Source organism: Chenopodium quinoa, unplaced genomic scaffold, assembly GCF_001683475.1.
Source record: "Chenopodium quinoa cultivar QQ74 unplaced genomic scaffold, ASM168347v1, whole genome shotgun sequence".
Classification (NCBI taxonomy): Eukaryota; Viridiplantae; Streptophyta; class Magnoliopsida; order Caryophyllales; family Amaranthaceae; genus Chenopodium; species Chenopodium quinoa.
This window is the reverse complement of record NW_018742484.1, coordinates 7,899,303-7,917,621: the sequence shown is the minus strand read 5'-3', so window position 1 is coordinate 7,917,621 and position 18,319 is coordinate 7,899,303. Positions and strand designations below refer to the sequence as shown.

The 18,319-nt window shown below is 35.3% G+C and overlaps 4 protein-coding genes across 5 annotated transcripts; 2 read left to right on the top strand and 2 right to left on the bottom strand.

Moving 5' to 3' along the window:
* Positions 1–510: 510 nt before the first annotated feature.
* LOC110719291 lies at positions 511–1,772 on the top strand. Its single transcript, XM_021898177.1, has one exon. The coding sequence runs from the start codon at positions 629–631 to the stop codon at positions 1,289–1,291; it is 663 nt and encodes a 220-aa protein (XP_021753869.1). The 5' UTR covers positions 511–628; the 3' UTR covers positions 1,292–1,772.
* A 1,431-nt stretch (positions 1,773–3,203) lies between these two features.
* Positions 3,204–5,955, top strand: LOC110719695. The gene is made up of 2 exons (XM_021898674.1): positions 3,204–3,849; positions 4,765–5,955. The coding sequence occupies exons 1-2, from the start codon at positions 3,703–3,705 to the stop codon at positions 5,755–5,757; spliced, it is 1,140 nt and encodes a 379-aa protein (XP_021754366.1). The 5' UTR covers positions 3,204–3,702; the 3' UTR covers positions 5,758–5,955.
* A 384-nt stretch (positions 5,956–6,339) lies between these two features.
* Positions 6,340–10,749, bottom strand: LOC110719694 (GDSL esterase/lipase At4g10955-like). Of its 2 annotated transcripts, none has more exons than XM_021898672.1 (3): positions 10,489–10,749; positions 8,980–9,107; positions 6,340–7,652 (listed from the first exon to the last, which is right to left on the bottom strand). In XM_021898672.1, the coding sequence occupies exons 2-3, from the start codon at positions 9,054–9,056 to the stop codon at positions 6,671–6,673; spliced, it is 1,059 nt and encodes a 352-aa protein (XP_021754364.1). In that variant the 5' UTR covers positions 9,057–9,107; positions 10,489–10,749; the 3' UTR covers positions 6,340–6,670. The 2 variants fall into 2 exon arrangements, with proteins under 2 accessions (XP_021754364.1, XP_021754365.1); XM_021898673.1 differs by lacking the exon at positions 10,489–10,749 and adding an exon at positions 10,368–10,472.
* A 1,292-nt stretch (positions 10,750–12,041) lies between these two features.
* Positions 12,042–17,779, bottom strand: LOC110719693 (UDP-glucose 4-epimerase GEPI48-like). The gene is made up of 9 exons (XM_021898671.1): positions 17,019–17,779; positions 15,243–15,292; positions 14,995–15,130; positions 14,640–14,741; positions 14,277–14,504; positions 13,919–13,997; positions 13,579–13,661; positions 12,867–12,958; positions 12,042–12,747 (listed from the first exon to the last, which is right to left on the bottom strand). Exons 1-9 carry the CDS (start codon positions 17,199–17,201, stop codon positions 12,654–12,656), a joined length of 1,047 nt encoding a protein of 348 aa, XP_021754363.1. The 5' UTR covers positions 17,202–17,779; the 3' UTR covers positions 12,042–12,653.
* Between the last annotated feature and the right edge of the window lie 540 nt (positions 17,780–18,319).

The window sequence follows — 18,319 nt, the reverse complement described above, 5'->3', positions numbered from 1 at the left end:
AGGGAAAGCGTTGAGGTTGAGGTTGAGTTCTTGCGCATTCTGCTGAAGTGAACATGCTGATATATGGCCATGAAACGCTGTCCCGGACAGCGTTTCATTTAAAAAAAAAACAGGGCATAAAACGCTGTCTCGGACAGCGTTTTACCCATTGAATTTTTTTAAAAAAAAACCCAAGGATAAAACGCTGTCCGAGACAGCGTTTTATGCCCTACTGAATTTAAAAAAATACAGAAGGTAAAACGCTGTCTGGGACAGCGTTTACCAGTTGAATTTTTTAAAAAAAAAAAACCAGGGGTAAAACGCTGTCCGAGACAGCGATTTACCCTGGAAGCTTAGTTTGGTAAATAGTTTTGCCACGCAACCATTTTTGTCAATAGTTTACGTTTAGAGCTCAAATTGGAAAAACGTTCCCACTCCTCCCTACATAACACTTTTTTTTTTTTTTGTCAATAACACTTTTTTTTTTTTTTTGAAAACACACCCCCCCCCCCCCCCACACACACACTCCCCTCTCTTTTGACTTCCTCATCCACTTTCTTTTCCCTCCACAATCACCCCCCTCTCTCAAACCTAACCACACTCTCAATTCTCAAACAACCAAATTCCAAACACACAAACTAAACCCAACATGAACCACCCCACCAAACCACCACACCATCCACCACCACCACACCGCCGCCCACCAAAACCCCCCAAACCCAACCGCACCACCCTAGCCTCCTGCATTGTAGCCACCATCTTCCTCCTCTTCCTCGTCATCATCGTCTTCATAATCTACTTCTCCCTCTTCAAACCCAAAGACCCCACCATCTCCGTCACCGCAATCCAACTCCCTTCCTTCACTCTCTCCTCCAACGCTTCCGCTGTCAGCTTCACCTTCTCCCTCTACTCCGCCGTCAAAAACACCAACCGCGCCGTCTTCTCCCACTTTGACAACTCCCTTCAGCTCCTCTACGCCGGTAATCAAATCGGGTTCATGTTCATTCCCGCCGGAAAAATCTCCGCTGGTAATACGGAATACATTGCTGCAACTTTTTCCGTTCAGTCTTTTCCGATCTCGAGAGCGGCACCGGAGACGGCGCCGGAAGGGAATATTCCGGCGATGGTGGGGAATATTCCGGTGACAGATGGGATTGAGAGAGTGAAGCCGACAATGGAGCTTGAAATGAAGTTGGAAATGGTGGGAAGAGTGAGAGTTTTGTGGGTTATTAGTCATCATGTTGAAATTGGTTGTGATTGTCGAATTTCTGTTGCCATTTCTGATGGATCTGTTCTTGGTTTCCATTGTTAGAAAGGAAATTGTTGCTAACTTTACTGGGTTTTTTTTTATTTTCTTTTTTTAGAAGGAATGTTTTTTGGGATTTGTGTTTTTGTTTTGGAGGAATTTTTAATGGCGGATTAGTTTATTAGTTTGCTGTAATTGTATAAAGTTTAACTTACTCCATTGTAGAATATTGGTTTTCAGTTTTAATTTCAATACAGCGGGCAATGTTTGTTCTTCTGTTCTTAGCTTAGCATTGTTAAGATCCAAGTATCTGACATATAAACGTCGGTTAAAATCTCGACAAATCTTTATTTGCTATCAGTAGCCCATGATAGAAATTTATGTCTCGTGTTGGCTTTTCATACTAGTATGAATCTAACATGATACGAGTACACCTTCGAAGTTTTTTCTATGCATACCAAGATTTCATTTTGGATGACATGGAGCATTATTACCTCAGCTCACACTAATGGAGCTCGTAGTTTAAGGAAATTTACTTTTCATTCATCTTTTAGTAAAGTTTACTCCAACAGTTCTACTGAAATTAAGCATCTAGAAGAACATGTGATAGAGTATAAAACATATTCCTGGACATCAAGTTAAGCTTTTGGTTGAAATGGTCCTTTAAATTATCAATCAAATTTTATTTCTTTATTTTTGTTCATCTTTTCAAATGACAAGACATTTATTTATCTAAAGACGATCGATTTTCTTATAAAATGCTCGAAAATAACTATATTCCTTAAGCATGCTACATTTTACAAAAATTTCATGCATATTATCCACGTCAGCAAAAAAGGGTTTTTTTTATTTATAAAAGTGTGTACCGTTAATTTAATTAGTAGTTAATAATACAACAATACCAAAATTCAGGTTTGCATAAATATTTACTCTTAATGAAACCGCTAATTAAATTAGTGGTCTCATTAAAAGCAAATTAAAATCGCTAATGATTTTAATATAAATTGGTAAAAAAATAAATTATGTTGAGGTGGACGATATATCTGAATTATTATAAAATGTGGCATAGCCGTACAACTCCAACATACTCCATCAAACTTATCCCATAAAATCGTTTCTATCAGTTTTTAAAATCTAATGATTAGAAACTTTAACTTTTACTTAAAGAACTAATATAGACCTGACTAAAACAACCCCACACATACACTTAAGCCTCCTCCCATTTGACTCTCAAATCCATTATTTAGTTCCTTCCAATAACCATCCAAATTATATTACAAGCCATTAACAATGGTCAATGATCCTCACCTTCATCCTCAACCACCACATGAACATGAATTTAGTTACTCTAAATCCATGATCCTTATAATAATAACCATCCTCTTTTCCATCTTAATCCCCTTCTACATCAACTACAAACCAAGACAATTCTCCCTCTCCATCTACAACGTCCAAATACCAACCTTCATCGTCTCATCCAGTGGCTCCGCCGTTAGCTTCAGATTATCCTTTTCCAGCTCGGTCGTAAACCCTACACGCTCCGACTTCTCTTATGCTAGTAGCTCAGCCAAGCTCTTCTACGCCGGTGAACAAGTTAGCTCCATGTTCATCCCCGGTAGACGTGTCGCCCCCGGTATGAAGATCGCCATGAAGTTTTGGTCAAATTTGAAAATCAAACCAGACCATATTAGAAAATTTCAAATCAAATCATATGTACGTACTGAACATAGATGGCAAAAATATGTACGTACTGAACATAGATGGCAAAAATATGTACGTACTGAACATAGATGGCAAAAATTAACACGAGCCAGACACAAAAAAATCTAGTTAGTGTCAAGGGTTTAAGACGAACTTAATCAAATGAGTAAACCTAACATGACACATTTAATTAAACAGATTGGGTTAATGTTGAGAATCCCAACATGAAACTAGCACGAATGAACCTGCTTAAGAAAAATGACCAATATTTTACAGAATTTATGATAAATATTTTTAAACGAAGGTTACATTTTGAGTCAATACAACTTGACAGTTTATTAATGAGTTGGGTTAGTGTTGATATCCTCAAACTCATTTACTAATAACTTTGAATACAGACACGAGAATGACACGATACGACACGTTTGTGAGCTCTATAACCATACGAAACTTAGGGGATACGAGATTTCCCAATTACCCCCTTACGAAAAATCTAAAAAGGGGCTATGACAAGGGCAATTCCGTAAAACTTCCCTACAAAAAAAAAGCAACAAAATTGCTAAAAATGGCTAACAAAACCTCAGATTCTTTCACCATCACCATATGTCAAATTACATGCATTTAAGAGAAAAATTGTACTGCAATTTGGTTTCAAGTTTCATTTTTTGAAATTCAAATTCATATAGGAATTATACAAGTACTAATACAACTTACATGTACATTTCTCCCGTATTTTTCATCTTGATTAATCAATTAATCTCTGTCATTATTTAATCATGGTGGTTACACGAAGACAAAGTGGTAAAGGAGGATCAACTGAAGGATTTGGAAGTGAGATTGGAACTAGAGAGAATCATAAGATGTTGACGTATGAAAAAAGAGTTTCTAAGAAGAAGACCCCCCATTCTTCTTCTCCTGATCAGGTCATATTATTCTTGAAACCATTTTATTTTAAATTGTTTGAAATTTTTCTACTTTTGATGCTCAATTTTTACCTTGTTTGATTATAAAGTTTAATTTCAGGGATTTTTAAACTTAAGTTTGAAATATAGTACAGTCCCAATTTATTTATTATGGAGTACTAAGATTCATAATCGGGGTCATAAATTATAAATACTAGCTTTTTGTCTGTTACTTGAGGAATTGGTTTAGTGATATCAGGCTGGAATTTGAAGCAGTTGTTAGTTGAGTATGGTCTTGTTGTTAGTTGAGAATGGTCTTGTATCATATCATTAGTTTGTCATCATTTTTCGTGTCAAGTTATAAAAAAGATGCCCTTAATGTTACTTAGACTCGGCTAGAAGTGTTAAGACACGTGTATTCAAATGTAAAACATGACATTTTTATGAAATTTGTGCAATTGTGCCTGATTTTGACCAAAAAGAAGTGTCAAAGTGTGTCACTGATTATATTCGAGTGTCATATGTCCAACGGGAGTATTTGAGGTAAAATTAGTAGTCGTGGAGTAAATTGGTGACTAATGCTACCCTGATACTAGCCGTATGTGTTCAATTCATAATTTAGAAAAAGGTTTCTTAATTTGACTTGTGGTAAGTTGTTCTCTGGCTGAGTTCAAAAGAGCTGAGGAATCAGCTATAGTTTTGCCCTGCTTAGAAGATTCTTATACTGAACATGGGTTTAAATATGAGCTCAATGATTAATTGTACACTTAATGTGCATCATACGACAGTGCTCCCCAATTCAAAACTGCTGGAAAATTTTCATGTTTAGCTATGTTCAATACTTGATGTTTTTTGGAAGGGTAACAATTCAAATGAATGCTCCTTAGATGTATCAATCTCCTTGAGTTACTAATATGGGGTTTAATAACATTCCAGCCTTCAAAAGGGACGGTTTCTAATGACACCGCCATCCTGTACAAGAAGGAAACCTCACATGAAGCAAAAAAGACGGTGACAAATGCTACAGATGAAGAAGATACACATGCTGCATTTGGGTTTGGGCATGCAGGAGGGACTCCAGCTGAGAGTCGTGTAAAATTGGAAAGTGCTCAAGTAGGATCTAAGGAGCTCCAGAAGTCAATCGAGAATTACATGATTCCTCTTCATCCAGTGCACGGGAATCTACTGACAGCTTGTGTCAATGCATCACAAGGAAACATTAGCCACAGAGATGAGCAGCAGTGTACAAGCTTCAATGTTACAGAGTATGTTGAGCAGATGCACGAAGATGATCCCTTGTCTGAGGTAGACTCCGCAGGATGTGATAGTAGCCTGAGATCTGTGAGGGGCTATAAAGTAAAGCCCGAGTCTGTGGACCTCCTCACCTCAATTCTTGACAAGTATGGGGACATTGGTGATAACTGCTCTATTGGATCGCCCACTATTCGTTCATTTTACATGCAGAATATCTGTGACATTGTCGAAAAGTTGAAGAGTTCCAACTGTATCTTACTCATCACAAAATCTGAAGCTGAAAAAATGCTGGTTTTCCTTAAAGATGCTGAAAATGTATTCTTCAATGTTGGATGGCTAAAAAAGAGGCTCAATGAGATATATGAGGGAAAGCAAGCATTCACAATGCTCAAGGCACCTTCTGAACTGAAACGGTTTCATGCTGAACAAAAGGCCAAAATTCACAGTGCAAAACAAAAAACAGAAATTTACAAGAATGAGATTGCTATACATCAACAGCAGATTGATATGCATCAACAACAAATTCACGATCTGCAAGAAAAAATCAAGACTGCCAACGCTGAGGTCTCTGTGTATGAGGAGGAAGCGCTGAACTCTGGGAAGGCAATTGCTGAGTGCAAAGTGAAGCTGAGATTTGTTGTTGGATTGAAATCCTTGGATCATGGTTTGCTTTAACTAAAATATGAGTGTCTTGACAAACTCTTCTTAGAATGATGGCCTGTAAATTTGTTCTAACTATGCAGTTGTAGGTAGTCAAATAAGTGTTCCAACTTTAACACCAATGCTTGTAATAGCTAGTAATCGACAATATTAATGGATTAGCTGTGAATCTGCGACAACAATCTAGAACTTTGTAGATGTTTTCGAATTTCATTTGTACCTGCTTCTCGTTAGCATCATGGTTGTACCTGTGCTATGAAATCCCAGTAATTACAGTTTCCATCATCTGGTGCACTTGCAGCTCGGATGATTTTTAACGAACTCTCAGTTAAATAAGGTATTTTTGTTTGGTATTGACAATTTAATTACATTATTCTCCCTTTTTTTTTTTGGTTAAAAGATTATTCTCCCAAAATGCTACTTGCTACAAGTCTACGAATTCCCACAACTTATTATTAGTATCTTCATTTTGTAAAATCATAGAAAGCCAATCCGATCATCCGAAGAGCTTTCAAGCATAGACCAAGTACAAGTTACACTCCACTAATAACATAGCTAAAAATTTCTATTAGTAATGATATATTCATAATGATGCAATAAGTCAATAACTAAGTATTAGTGCACGTGAAGTGTTCCATTTATACCGAAAATCAGAGTGATATACTGATACAAGGTTTGAAATTTTGATTTGGACTCGGGGGTGCGCAAGCATCCAACAACGACAAAATACAAGCTTACAACCATAAACTTACATATTAGAACATCTCCAGTGTAAAAAATTAGAACCAACCAATCTTTTCCTCTGATTAAATACAACACAACCACTCCACTAGACCACTACTACTCCCATTCAATGTCAATGAATGCAGATTCAATACAAAATAAGGAAAACCCCTAAGAAAGACTCCAATCTCCAGACCCAGGAACACTAGCTATACAGATAGGCACAAGTCTTGAAATTCACCTGTGATTCAGGTTGCCACCACTGCTGCAGAGCATGGGCTTTCTTCAAATCTGGAGCAGCCGCCAAGTTGATTGTTAAGCAAGCTGAGGGAAGGAGATGAACTGGCTCTGCCTCTTTACCGAATGCTGTCATCAAAAGACCCCCGAGGGAATGCTGAGTGGCCATTTTTTCAATCTGCCCCACCCCAAGCTTTTCCATCTTTTCCCTGTGCTGAAAATACCCAATATATTCCGAACATATATGATCAGCAGGATGTACATATAGGTTTGGGACCCATGTTGCTAAAGAAGAAAAAGTTTCTACTGAACGATTCTTCTGCTGAGGCTGCTTCACAGCCATGGCAAACGCAAGTCCGGCAGTTATCACGCTGCCAGCAACTCGAATCCCATGTTTGACTCCCTCGTGCTTAATTTGTTCTATTGGGGCCGAAATGAATGGTGGGTTGAAGAGGAAAGTTGTGAGGAAGGTTCCCATCACGGCCATCTCCTTTCCCGCAAGGATGGCCATGGCGGCTCCTAGAGAATGGCCTGCCAACCAAACGTTGCGATGTTGAGAAGAGGCTACCGTGTCTCTTACAGCTTGGACTGCGATTCTTGAACGAGTTGCTTTGTGAAGCCCTTGGCGAAGGATATGAAGGTCCAGTTCAATGTCACGTGTTACACTGTCTCGGCTGGTTAAGGTGCCTCTAAAAGCGATCACGTAATGAGGGATTACTTCCTTTGATTTTTCCGATGAGGATGTTTTCAATTCATATTCATATATGGCTCCAAATATTGAGTGATCGACATCATCAACAAGCTGTCTGACGAGGCGGAAATTGAAGAACTCCCACCAAGGGGATGCAAGAGCATGCTTGGCATCGCGGTTTTCTTGGCGGTCTCGCTCAAGGATATAGACCCCAGCAACAAGGGATGCAGCAACAGACCTCCGGTGATGTTCATTATCCCTAAATATGGTCAAGAGCAATAAGTAGCCTTGCATTCATCATGAAACTATAAAAGAAGCTTATTTTTAAAAAGGTTTACAACAGTTGCTAGAACACATGGTCAACTAATAAGCAAACAAGAGTAACAAATTCATGGTAAACACAAAAGCTCAATGCCTCAAACATACAGATACTTTGATTTCCGACATCTTAAAGACCTCAATATTAATTAAAGAAGAATGATTCTTTGCCAATGGCACATTTTCCCAGAGGAAGAGCTAGCCACTTATCTATCAACTATAGAGTACTTGGTTGCCTTCTTAATCTATTTCTAAGGGGGCATTTACACTTTGTTTGGATTAAGAGAATTGGAGGGAAAGGAAGGGAAGAGAAAAGAAGGGATCCATCCTCTCTTGTTTGGATACCAAATGATAGAAGGGAAGGGAAAAGAAATGGAAGGATTTATTTTCCCCCCTCCTTTAATAAGCCAAATCCTTTCAATGTTGGAAAGATTTGGAGGGAAAATGTAACCTTATCTTCTCCCTCCCCTTCCTTTCTTTCCCCTTCCTTCTTCTTCCCTCCTTTCCCTTTCCCTTACACTTTCCAAACAAACTGTTAGTGAACTGTAGCACAATGCCAATAGAATATTTTACTAAAATTATCAAGGGAAAACAATAGACAGAGGAAAACAAGAGGTAGAGGGAAATACACAAAGCCAAAATAGGGGAAGGTGACAAAGTTACATATATGTTGGAAAACATACACATCTAAACTCCAGCCATAATGTAAGCAAAAATGACGGCAGACAAAAAATCTGCAGAGCTCAAAAATATGAGAGTCACACCTGCTGCTCTATACATAGAATGAAGCAGACAAGAAACCCACAATTCTAGATAACCGCATAATATTTGCAAAATCCATCAAAATAAACATGTATCAATTCTTCATAAGAGTTCCTCCCAAGGCAAGGTATAAAAAAAGATCATGCATACACAACCTTACCCCTGTATTGTATCCCAAACACAACTGCCTACAACTTACAAAAAAGAGAAGCATAGACTGATCGTAGACATTTGATCTAGTCCTTTACAAATCAAGGACAAAGAATAGTAAGTCTTTTGGCTCTGTAGCAAATGGACAGAAAAGTAAGACGCATAATTTGTCACCTATTTTTTGGTAGCATATAGATAGAAAGCATAAATAACATTTATGTAGCAATAGCATAATTTACTCAGTAATTAAGCAATTAATAGACTTGACACTCTCAATCTACCCTCATATACAGATATATAATTGTCACATGTGAAATGGCCATCAAACTGAATAGTCATGAATCTAAAGGTCTTACCAATCAACAACTGTAAGGTGCAATGGTCCTATGGAGTAGAAATTCTCCCTGTCATATACAGGTGCTACAATAGCCATGACAAGTTTATGGTCTCCTTTCTGATAACCTCTGATGTACTACCTGAATTCCTGAAGACAGGATAAGGGGGTTAGAAGTAGTCTTGCCATTACAAGTAAACAAGAGACAGTGAGCAAACAAATATAGCTATATTCAACAAGCTGCATCATGTGCACATTTTAGAACTACAAATGTTGACTATTTTTTCCCTTATATATGATCGTACTCAATAAACACACACACACACACACACACACACACACAAACACACACACAAACACACACACATCACATCACATCACATCACACGAGTACTTGATTTATAAGTACTTGATTTATCTTAGGCTCTTAGCATAGTTGAGTGCACGCTATACTATGAGTTTATGATAATTGCCACATATGCTGAAAACAGGTGCAAAATACACCATAGGTAGTTTCCTTCAAACTATACAACATTATTTTCTCGTTGAAAAATTAAATCTTCATCAATTACCACAAACATACAACCCAAGAGAAGTGAACCAATTTAGCATTTTATGTACACATTCCACAACATATAAGCGAACTGCGAACAGCGAACAGCGAACAGCACATCATCTCAACAAATCAAGTCTATGCCAATATACACATTCCACAACCTATAAGTGAACTGCGAACAGCACATCACCTCAACAAATCAAGTCTATGCCAAAAGCTGATTAAAAATTTCAATTCACAACAATGAAAATTAGCTAGAGCTATATAATACAGTACAGAAACAGCAAACAGCCGAACATCATTAAGCATAATCAAATCACATATTCAACAAGCGAAGAGCGAAAACAAATCAATGCCACATGTTTTTCACTTGGTTCATTGATTATAACTAAAACTACAATGACACAAGGGTTTTCTTACTTCTATCTGACTATATAACAATACAATAGCACCAAAGCCTCGGTATACGCTCTGCTAAACATCAACAATATGAAAGGTGCTAAGCTCCATTGTCCCAAACACCTAAGATCAAAATAGTAATATTGACATATAAACCTTTGTTTACACAAGAAATTCTTTTAGTTTCAGTGATTACACATTCACATTAGTCATGCTCCCAAAGAAAAAAACATTCTTAAAATTCATAAATAAGTTTTAAATCTAATCAAATGAAATACCAAACAAACAACCATAAGAAAATTGCCAATATAAGAGCATTGGGTTGACACTTATTAAAACCCAGATTTCTTCCCTAAAGTTCTAAACTTTAGATGCATTTCACTCTATTGGGAAAAATGAAAATGAAAAATTGCAATAAAACATAAACAATAAGTTCAAATTGATTAAAAACCAACCAAATTCAAAGAGGGGTTGCATAAAAAAGCAAGAAATTTGAAATGGGGTTCATCATATGACAACAATATTAGAAAATTAAACATTAATATAATAAAAACAGAAAAAAGGGGGAGTAATTACCTTTAAAATTGAAGAATAAAACCGACAATAGTATAAATTATTAAAAGGGGTTGATGTTTGAATGTCGTATTCGAAAAAAGGGTGGGAGGTTTAAGATGTTTCAACCAGGATTTACAAGGAGATGCCCAGAATAGATCCCAGGAATGAAAGTGATTTTTGTGTGTTTTTAACGTTACTTGATTTGATAGAAAGGTATACAAAGAAAATAACTAAACTGCGTCGTATTTGGAGTTTATTACGGAGTAATTCGTATTCAGGATAATTTTGTTGCTCCCCTTTTTTTTATGCCATGGTAGAATATTGAGTAGGATTCTAGGATCACTTAATTTTTGCCTTTTAAGAATATCTTTTATTGGATTGATTTGTTATATTAGTACTTTGCTAATTTGTATCGTGTCAATTGATCGAGAAAATAGGAGTATAAGTTTTATCTTCTTGATGAATTTGAAACATAAATTAGGTTAATTTTAGTAAAACTAATTTTGATTTAATAAAAACTAGTTGAATTAAATAAATTCATTATTTAATTAAGTTTTAACCAGTAAAATTAAGTTCGACAAACATAATATACTTTAATTGAAATAATTTTAATTCATTTAAAATAAGCGAAAGAGAACATAGCCTTGTAATTAAATTGCTCAACTTTGTACTTTTCACATGTAATGGCATTCAAACTAATTGTGCGACATTAGTTTAATTAACTTAGTTTTCACTTTGCCTAAATTTCGTCATTACTAGCTAAACTTGTATGATATTATTAGTTCTAATTTGCCATCTTAATGTATTTCACCTAAGCTTGTTATCCATGAACTTGTGAAAATAAGGTGACAATACATAGTAATTCTTATCAAATTACTACGTATATAACTTGTTAACCATAATCTTATACTTCCTACCTTAAATTTTGTAATTATATTTTAGGTAAAATTACTAAATTTTCTTTTCTTTTTCTTTTTTTTTTTGATAATATGTATTGTTGTATTAAGATTAACACCACAAAAATTAAATCAATGACAAAAGGAAATTCTAGTACATTATAGACCATGTTAATGCTTATGGCCTAATCCTCTTACCTCTTTAACAAAGATGGCTAGCTTTTAACTCACACCAACCCGTCCAATAATTAGGCAAATTGACATTTTGGAATTTGATAAAATAGCAAATTTTTTAAACAATTTGTCAATTCCACAAAACAAAATTGGGTTATTAACTAGCCTTCTTGACTAATACCGCACGTTCTTCGCATGTTTAGAACAAATATTAAGATACGATATTTACATACAACGCATTTTTCCATCAAATACTTGTCACATAGTAGAATGCACGCAATTAGCACAACATTATGTCAGAGAAACTAGAGTCAAATCATAACGTTGTATCATGGAAATAATTTGAAGATTAAAGAAGAAAATCGGCAACTACTTCATCATGAACTACATTATTACCTTATTCAGATAAAACAAATCCAATATTTGAATTATTAATTATAGTACCAAAAAAGAATCACGGTTCACTGTAACTAAAAAATAATGTTAATCAAATAATTAAATGAATTAAAAAAAGCAGCCTAAACAAGGCAAAAATAATCACTATAATTGGTATCTAAACAATAATGATCCTACAATAAACGCCCGAAAAGGCAATTGGAAAGTCGAGGGGGGTGATCGAGGGGGAAGAGGGCAAAAAATTAATAACTCATCCTTTCAAGTTGTTGCTCAAACCATCTCTTCATTCACTAGCAAGCAGCTTCAGAATAGGTTGTTGAGATATACCATAACAGCTTCAGGGTGACTTGGATAATGAACTTTCCAGCAGAGGAAACTCAAGAAATTTCCAACAAATTACAGCTTGCAGAATTCAGCCCAAAAGAGAGCACATGCAAAATAATTGATCTTCTCAATAGAATATACTTTTTTCCCTTTTAAAAATTACCTATAAAATAAATTAGATAGTTACAGACATTCTTAGCCCATTTACACTAACATAATACTATATGCTTCACAAATAGGCTTTTTATATTACTCGCATTATTTTCATGCTATATTCCTAGAGTTAGGCTGGATGAAACTGTGGTATGGTGGTGTAGCAACAGGCGGCGGCTGTACCAATGAGATTAGATTGTACATAGGTGTGTGTATATTTGTTCTCAGTGCTGGTAGAATCAATCAGTCCTTGTTATCTGGTGAGCCATAACCATAAGGATTCTTGCTAGCCCAGTTCCATTGATCACGGCACATCTCATCGATCCCAAATTTGGCCCTGCAGTTGCACAATATCATTGTCAGATTGACCGATACCAATGTTTCTAGGTTAGGGATCAAGGTAAACTATAGAACAAGTGACTTTCATAAGTTTCATTGGATCAGTCAGAGACTTACTTCCAATTTAGTTCTCGCTCTGCTTTTTCTGTTGAGGCATATACAACCTCAGCATCTCCAGGGCGTCGTCCAGCCATTTCAAGAGGAATTTTCTGAGAAGATAATAATAGTTAGTTCACCAAGGTTTCAAGGTTTGAAGCAAATGGGGATCCCCATGATATGCTTCAGATGCAAGAAAATGCATGGGAATTGGGACACAAAATGGCAGACTTTACACATGACTTAAAATTGACAAAAACGTGATCTTTACTAATCTCAAAAGAAGAAACCAGTAAAGGAGCAAATTTTCTTGCCAAAAAGAAGAGATAACTATATCCCACATAAAAATGCAACGAAATGGAAGTAAAATGACCAAAAAAAAGAGGACAGTGAAGCCAACTAGGCAACTACTAAGAATATCCCAGTCTAAGTCCAATCAAAGTTCCTGGTGAACCAAGTCTGCAAGTATACAACTCCAAGTGGAGAAGATTCTGCCCTCTAACAACTTAAATTCTGATGCAGTAATGTTAACAACAGTTCTGTAAAGGACATAACTACATATTTGTGGCCAAAAACAGTTAACACTTAACAGTACAGAAGAAGCAAATATGATTGATCCAAGAAAACAGAACAAAAGAACTTAAATAAAATGGCTCTGCATACTTGCAGGTAACCCCTTTAAAAAAATATACAGATAACCCTATGATGAGAAAATTGCTTGAAAGGTCTTTACCTTTCCCGATGCTTTCTCAAATGCTGCTACCATCTCCAAGACTGATGTCCCCTTACCAGTTCCCAAGTTGTAGACTTCACAGGCTGCAAATTAATTTCCTTGTTTGTCAGCATTTACTAGATATCAGAAATAACTTTGTACGGAGTACAAGTTTGCTGCTTTTATTTACAATACATTGAATCATCCAGGACCTTATGAGAAAAAGGAGGAGAAACTGCTAATCTATATATATGGCTTCATGCCAAAAGCTCTAATAAGAGGTTTTTGATCAAGGAGAATGCAAAAAAGATAAACTCACTGAGTAAAGAAGTTTACTTTGGGAGTTTTAGCATATACTGACCTATATTAGAATCAAATAGCTTCTGCAGTGCTGCTATGTGTCCATCAGCTAAATCAACCACGTGAATGTAATCCCGAACCTGGAAGACAACTCTTATTAGAAAACATAGATAGCAATAAATTCTAATCTAATTTCAAAGATCCTCAGATACTTTGACATGTAAGAAAGAAAATCTAGCTCCAACAACAGGAAAAAGAGAATGAAATAGATTAGTGGCTTCAGGCAATGGAACAGAATGATATTTTTAAAGGTTTCAAATAGTTGACCAAAAAAAGCTTTTAAATTAAACAAGAGGGCGCATTAACAAGACACACACAGGTTCAGAACAATTGGTTATCAAGATTCCTGGTTAACATACCCCAGTGCCATCTTTAGTATTATAATCAGTTCCATACACCGTTAAATGAGGTCTTCTGCCAACAGCAACTTGCTGCACGTAAGGCATAAGGTTGTTTGGAACTCCTCGTGGATCCTCACCAATATGCCCACTGGGGTGAGCACCAACTGGATTGAAGTATCTGAGAAGAATAATCTTCCATTCAGAATCAGAATTCTGAACATCACGGCATATTTCTTCAATGAATAGCTGAAGCAGGATAGCACAGCAGAGATAAGTTTGAGGAGTTGATCATTGAATTCAAATGAAGATACCCATTGAATTTCTGACATTTGGTACAAGCAAACAAAAATGAGAATTTTTTATAAATACTCTTAAGCACACCTTGGTTCTTCCATATGGATTTGCTGCAGACAAGGGAAACTCCTCTGTACATGGGACTTCTTTGGGCCAACCATACACAGTTGCTGATGATGAAAAGACAAGCTGAAATATATCGAAAAAGAAAATCAGCAAAAATATCTATCATGAAGTTACAATATAAATTTGTTCTGTTTGCTGGCCACAAGCAGGCATAATAAATAGCTGTAGAAAAAACCTTTGAACTCAACCTGGTGCATAAAAAGCATATTTTTCATATGGCCATATATTATGTATTCAGCCAAGCAAGAACACAAGATCAAGGATATTTTGGTTGCATATAAGATAACAAATCTACAGTAAAGGAGGAATATTATACCGTCTTGCACCCATGAGCAGACATAACTTCCAGTAGATTAACTGTACCAATGATGTTGTTATTGTAATAAAGCAAAGGTTTTTGCACACTTTCTCCAACTGCTTTCAGTCCAGCAAAGTGAATGACAGCATCAAATCTAGAACCAACAAGGGCACATAATGTAAATCAGACGATAATAAAGCAGGAGAGAAATTTGTATTATTACAATAAGAGCTAGAGAATTGACATCAATTATATAATGGCCTTACTTTGTTGAAGAAAAAACTGCTTCAAGAGCTGATTTGTCCCGGAGGTCCACCTGCAGCAAGATTTAGACTTTGAAAATAAGAACTCCGTTGCGTAAAGAGGATTATGGAAAATAATATTCTGAAGAAAAATAACAAAATAAAATTGATGACCGGCAATGTGCAAAAAAAAAAAAAAAAAATCAAAAAGGCTTCATGACTAAGTGCAATGCAAGAAATCAAAATATTGTAGATTTGCATTACTGCAGTCAACATATTTGTAGGGAGGTTCACCGTTACTTCAATTAACAGTGATCAATTATAAATCTAGCAATTAAAGAACAACAAATTCCTTAGATATATCACATGGAGTGGTGATGAAACATTAAGGCATTAAAGCTACTCTATATGATAATGGTCCTATTTCCATACCATCATTACTCGGACTCTTTATTTCACATCAATTTCCCGAGTGACATGTTTAACAACCTGACCCGTATACTCAACACTTAATTTGGACCAAAAAATGAACCTCTTTGCATTAATATGCTATAACACCGGATATAAGGTATATGAATTTATGTTTAGCACTGACATTGAGCTGAAACGACATAGATCTAGACAAATTATTTCCTATCGTTCATTTTCCCATAATCTAGCATTATAAAATTACTAATGTTGACATTTGACAAAACGTAGAACTCGAACAAAGGTGATTAAAATTGAATTAATTAGATCACACATAGCATTGGGAGAATTCCATGATCTTTTATTTTCTCTAATAGAAGCACTCGAACTTTAATATATATCTATTTATGAAAAATCATCAGCATAAAATTATTTCCTTGCAAGAATATTTGTTTCCAGAACAGAGGATTGCTTACTAATTACACATGTTTTTACATGATTATACCTTACTGAGTAACTAGTAATTTCTTGACAAGTGTACAATCAGATTAGTATTATAAAGTAATCTAATTAATAACATTTTTTAATCAATTATATACTCCAATAATCAAAGTTCAACCTCAATGAATGTTAAACATTTTTAATTGATTATACTTTGGCATTACGAGACATTTTAATAATCAAAGTTCAACCTCGACATATAGAGTTATCGCGTATTTTAAACAAGTAGTCCGTATTACTTTGTAAGAAGTATTATACTAATTATACAAGTCTATACCCTTTTCATAAAATTACTAAGGTGACAACCAAATAAAGCTAAATGCCAACAACATAAGAATCTTCTAACGCAGAGAAATTAAATTAAACAAGTCAGCGTGACATAATAAAATAAAAACCAAACTTTAATAGTAGTAAATTTATAATCACAAATAATAACAAAACGTAGCTTTTTTCCAATAATATAGTAACACCATTTTCATAACTTCCAAATGTAATGGAAGAATTTATTCCACCACCCAAAAAAATAAAGCAAATTTCATACAACCCCTAAAAGGCTAAAAGTATACAACAACCAAAGAACGTGAAAACAATGATTATATTCACAAGATACCACATGCTTCACTATTTAAAATTTTAAAATAAAAAAGTAAAAACAAACTCAAAACTCCCCCAAAATTAAATTTTAAAAAAAACCGAAAATAACCCGAAGTAACGCGTTCAAAATTCCACAATAATGAAACGAGCATTTCCTAAATAAATTAAAATTAAAAAAAAAAAAAAAAAAAAAATCAAGAATTTAAACGATCCACCGACTCATCGATAAACCCAAAATTAAATCAAAACTCAATGAAAATTCCACGAAACAATCAAATTAAAAATCAAATGAATGACCTGGTGAAAGGAGAGGTTGGAGGAGAACTGAGCGGCGAGTTCCTTGACTCGGTGAAGAGCGATTTCCGACGAGTTATCGAGATTATCAATGACGACTACCTTATAACCGCCGAGTAGAAGCTGAACAACGGTATGACTACCAATGTAACCGGCACCACCGGTGACAAGAATACTCTTGGCCATTGAAGTAACAGGTAATAGCCGGTGAATTGGGTGATTCTAGAAAAATCGAGTTGAAATGGAGGAAGAGAGAGAAAGGGGTAGAGAGGGAAAGAGGAAAGAGAGAGAAAAAAGGTGGTTGAAGGGTGTAAGGGAGAAGGAGGAGGAAGAAGAGTATATATAACAGAACATTCCCGCAAGGGCGCAGCTAATTGTGTTGGTTGGAGTTATTGTTGATTGTATTTGTTTGTTTTTGCTGATCAAAGTTTTGGGATGGGATCCCAAATCCCAATGGGTTTTGTAAATTATACGGAAATTGGGAAGACTACTAGACTTGTTGAGAGATACTTGCAGATTTATTTGGGTTTTTTTTTTTTATCGTTTTACCTTTTTTCTATTTTATTTACTTTCTTTTATCCGATTGGGTGTTTGTGTGTTTGAGTTGGCCAAAGACTTTTGACTTTTGAAGTCTGCTGTGGTAAGGCGATATGCATTGTGAATTTCCTCGTAATTTATGTAACTTTTTTTTATTCTCTAAAAATTAGAATTGATATCATTTATGGAGTATTAAAGATATATTCCCTCTATTTATGACAATTCGACGTCATTTTCTGTTGTAACTCCTTGTCAAGTTAAAATTGATTTGCTTATTGAAAATTTGAAAGTTATATGAGTATGATATATGGTATATAATTTTATTTATTTTTTGGGTTTGAAGAGTCATAAGGGCGGATAATGAAAATCGATCACCTTCACTACCCCTCACTCTCACATATGGTATATAAATTGAGACTGGAAAAAAAAAAAAGTAGGAGTATCCAAATTGATTAATAGAAAGTCATTCGGTAAAATTATATTGTTGTATAATTTGTATTGTTTTTATATAAGATTCGACAATTGCACACGAATAAAGTATGTCTTAATTCATGTTGATGCTTTATTTAGCCTTTTGAAATGTATTTGTTGCGATATTTTCATTTTGAATTTGATTTGTTGAATACTATCGTGTTTTTGAATTTTCCAATTCAATTATATGGAAAAATTGTTTGATCGTCAGATTGTGTAATGGTTAAGGGCGTGTTCGACAAAATATAGTTGTGAAGGTAACTATTAGCTTAGCTGTGTAGGTAGCTGTTAGCCGT

Bases quoted from the DNA above. Each gene is read 5' to 3' on its own strand.
- LOC110719291 (XM_021898177.1), top strand. From the start codon at position 629: ATGAACCACCCCACCAAACCACCACACCATCCACCACCACCACACCGC.
- LOC110719695 (XM_021898674.1), top strand. From the start codon at position 3,703: ATGGTGGTTACACGAAGACAAAGTGGTAAAGGAGGATCAACTGAAGGA. The intron at 3,850-4,764 runs GTCATATTATTC...ATAACATTCCAG, and splicing joins ATTCTTCTTCTCCTGATCAG to CCTTCAAAAGGGACGGTTTC.
- LOC110719694 (XM_021898672.1), bottom strand. From the start codon at position 9,056: ATGGCTATTGTAGCACCTGTATATGACAGGGAGAATTTCTACTCCATA. The intron at 7,653-8,979 runs GTAAGACCTTTA...GACCATATTTAG, and splicing joins CACCTTACAGTTGTTGATTG to GGATAATGAACATCACCGGA.
- LOC110719693 (XM_021898671.1), bottom strand. From the start codon at position 17,201: ATGGCCAAGAGTATTCTTGTCACCGGTGGTGCCGGTTACATTGGTAGT. The intron at 14,505-14,639 runs GTGTGCTTAAGA...ATCCTGCTTCAG, and splicing joins ATCCATATGGAAGAACCAAG to CTATTCATTGAAGAAATATG. The intron at 12,748-12,866 runs GTAAGTCTCTGA...GTGCAACTGCAG, and splicing joins GAGCGAGAACTAAATTGGAA to GGCCAAATTTGGGATCGATG.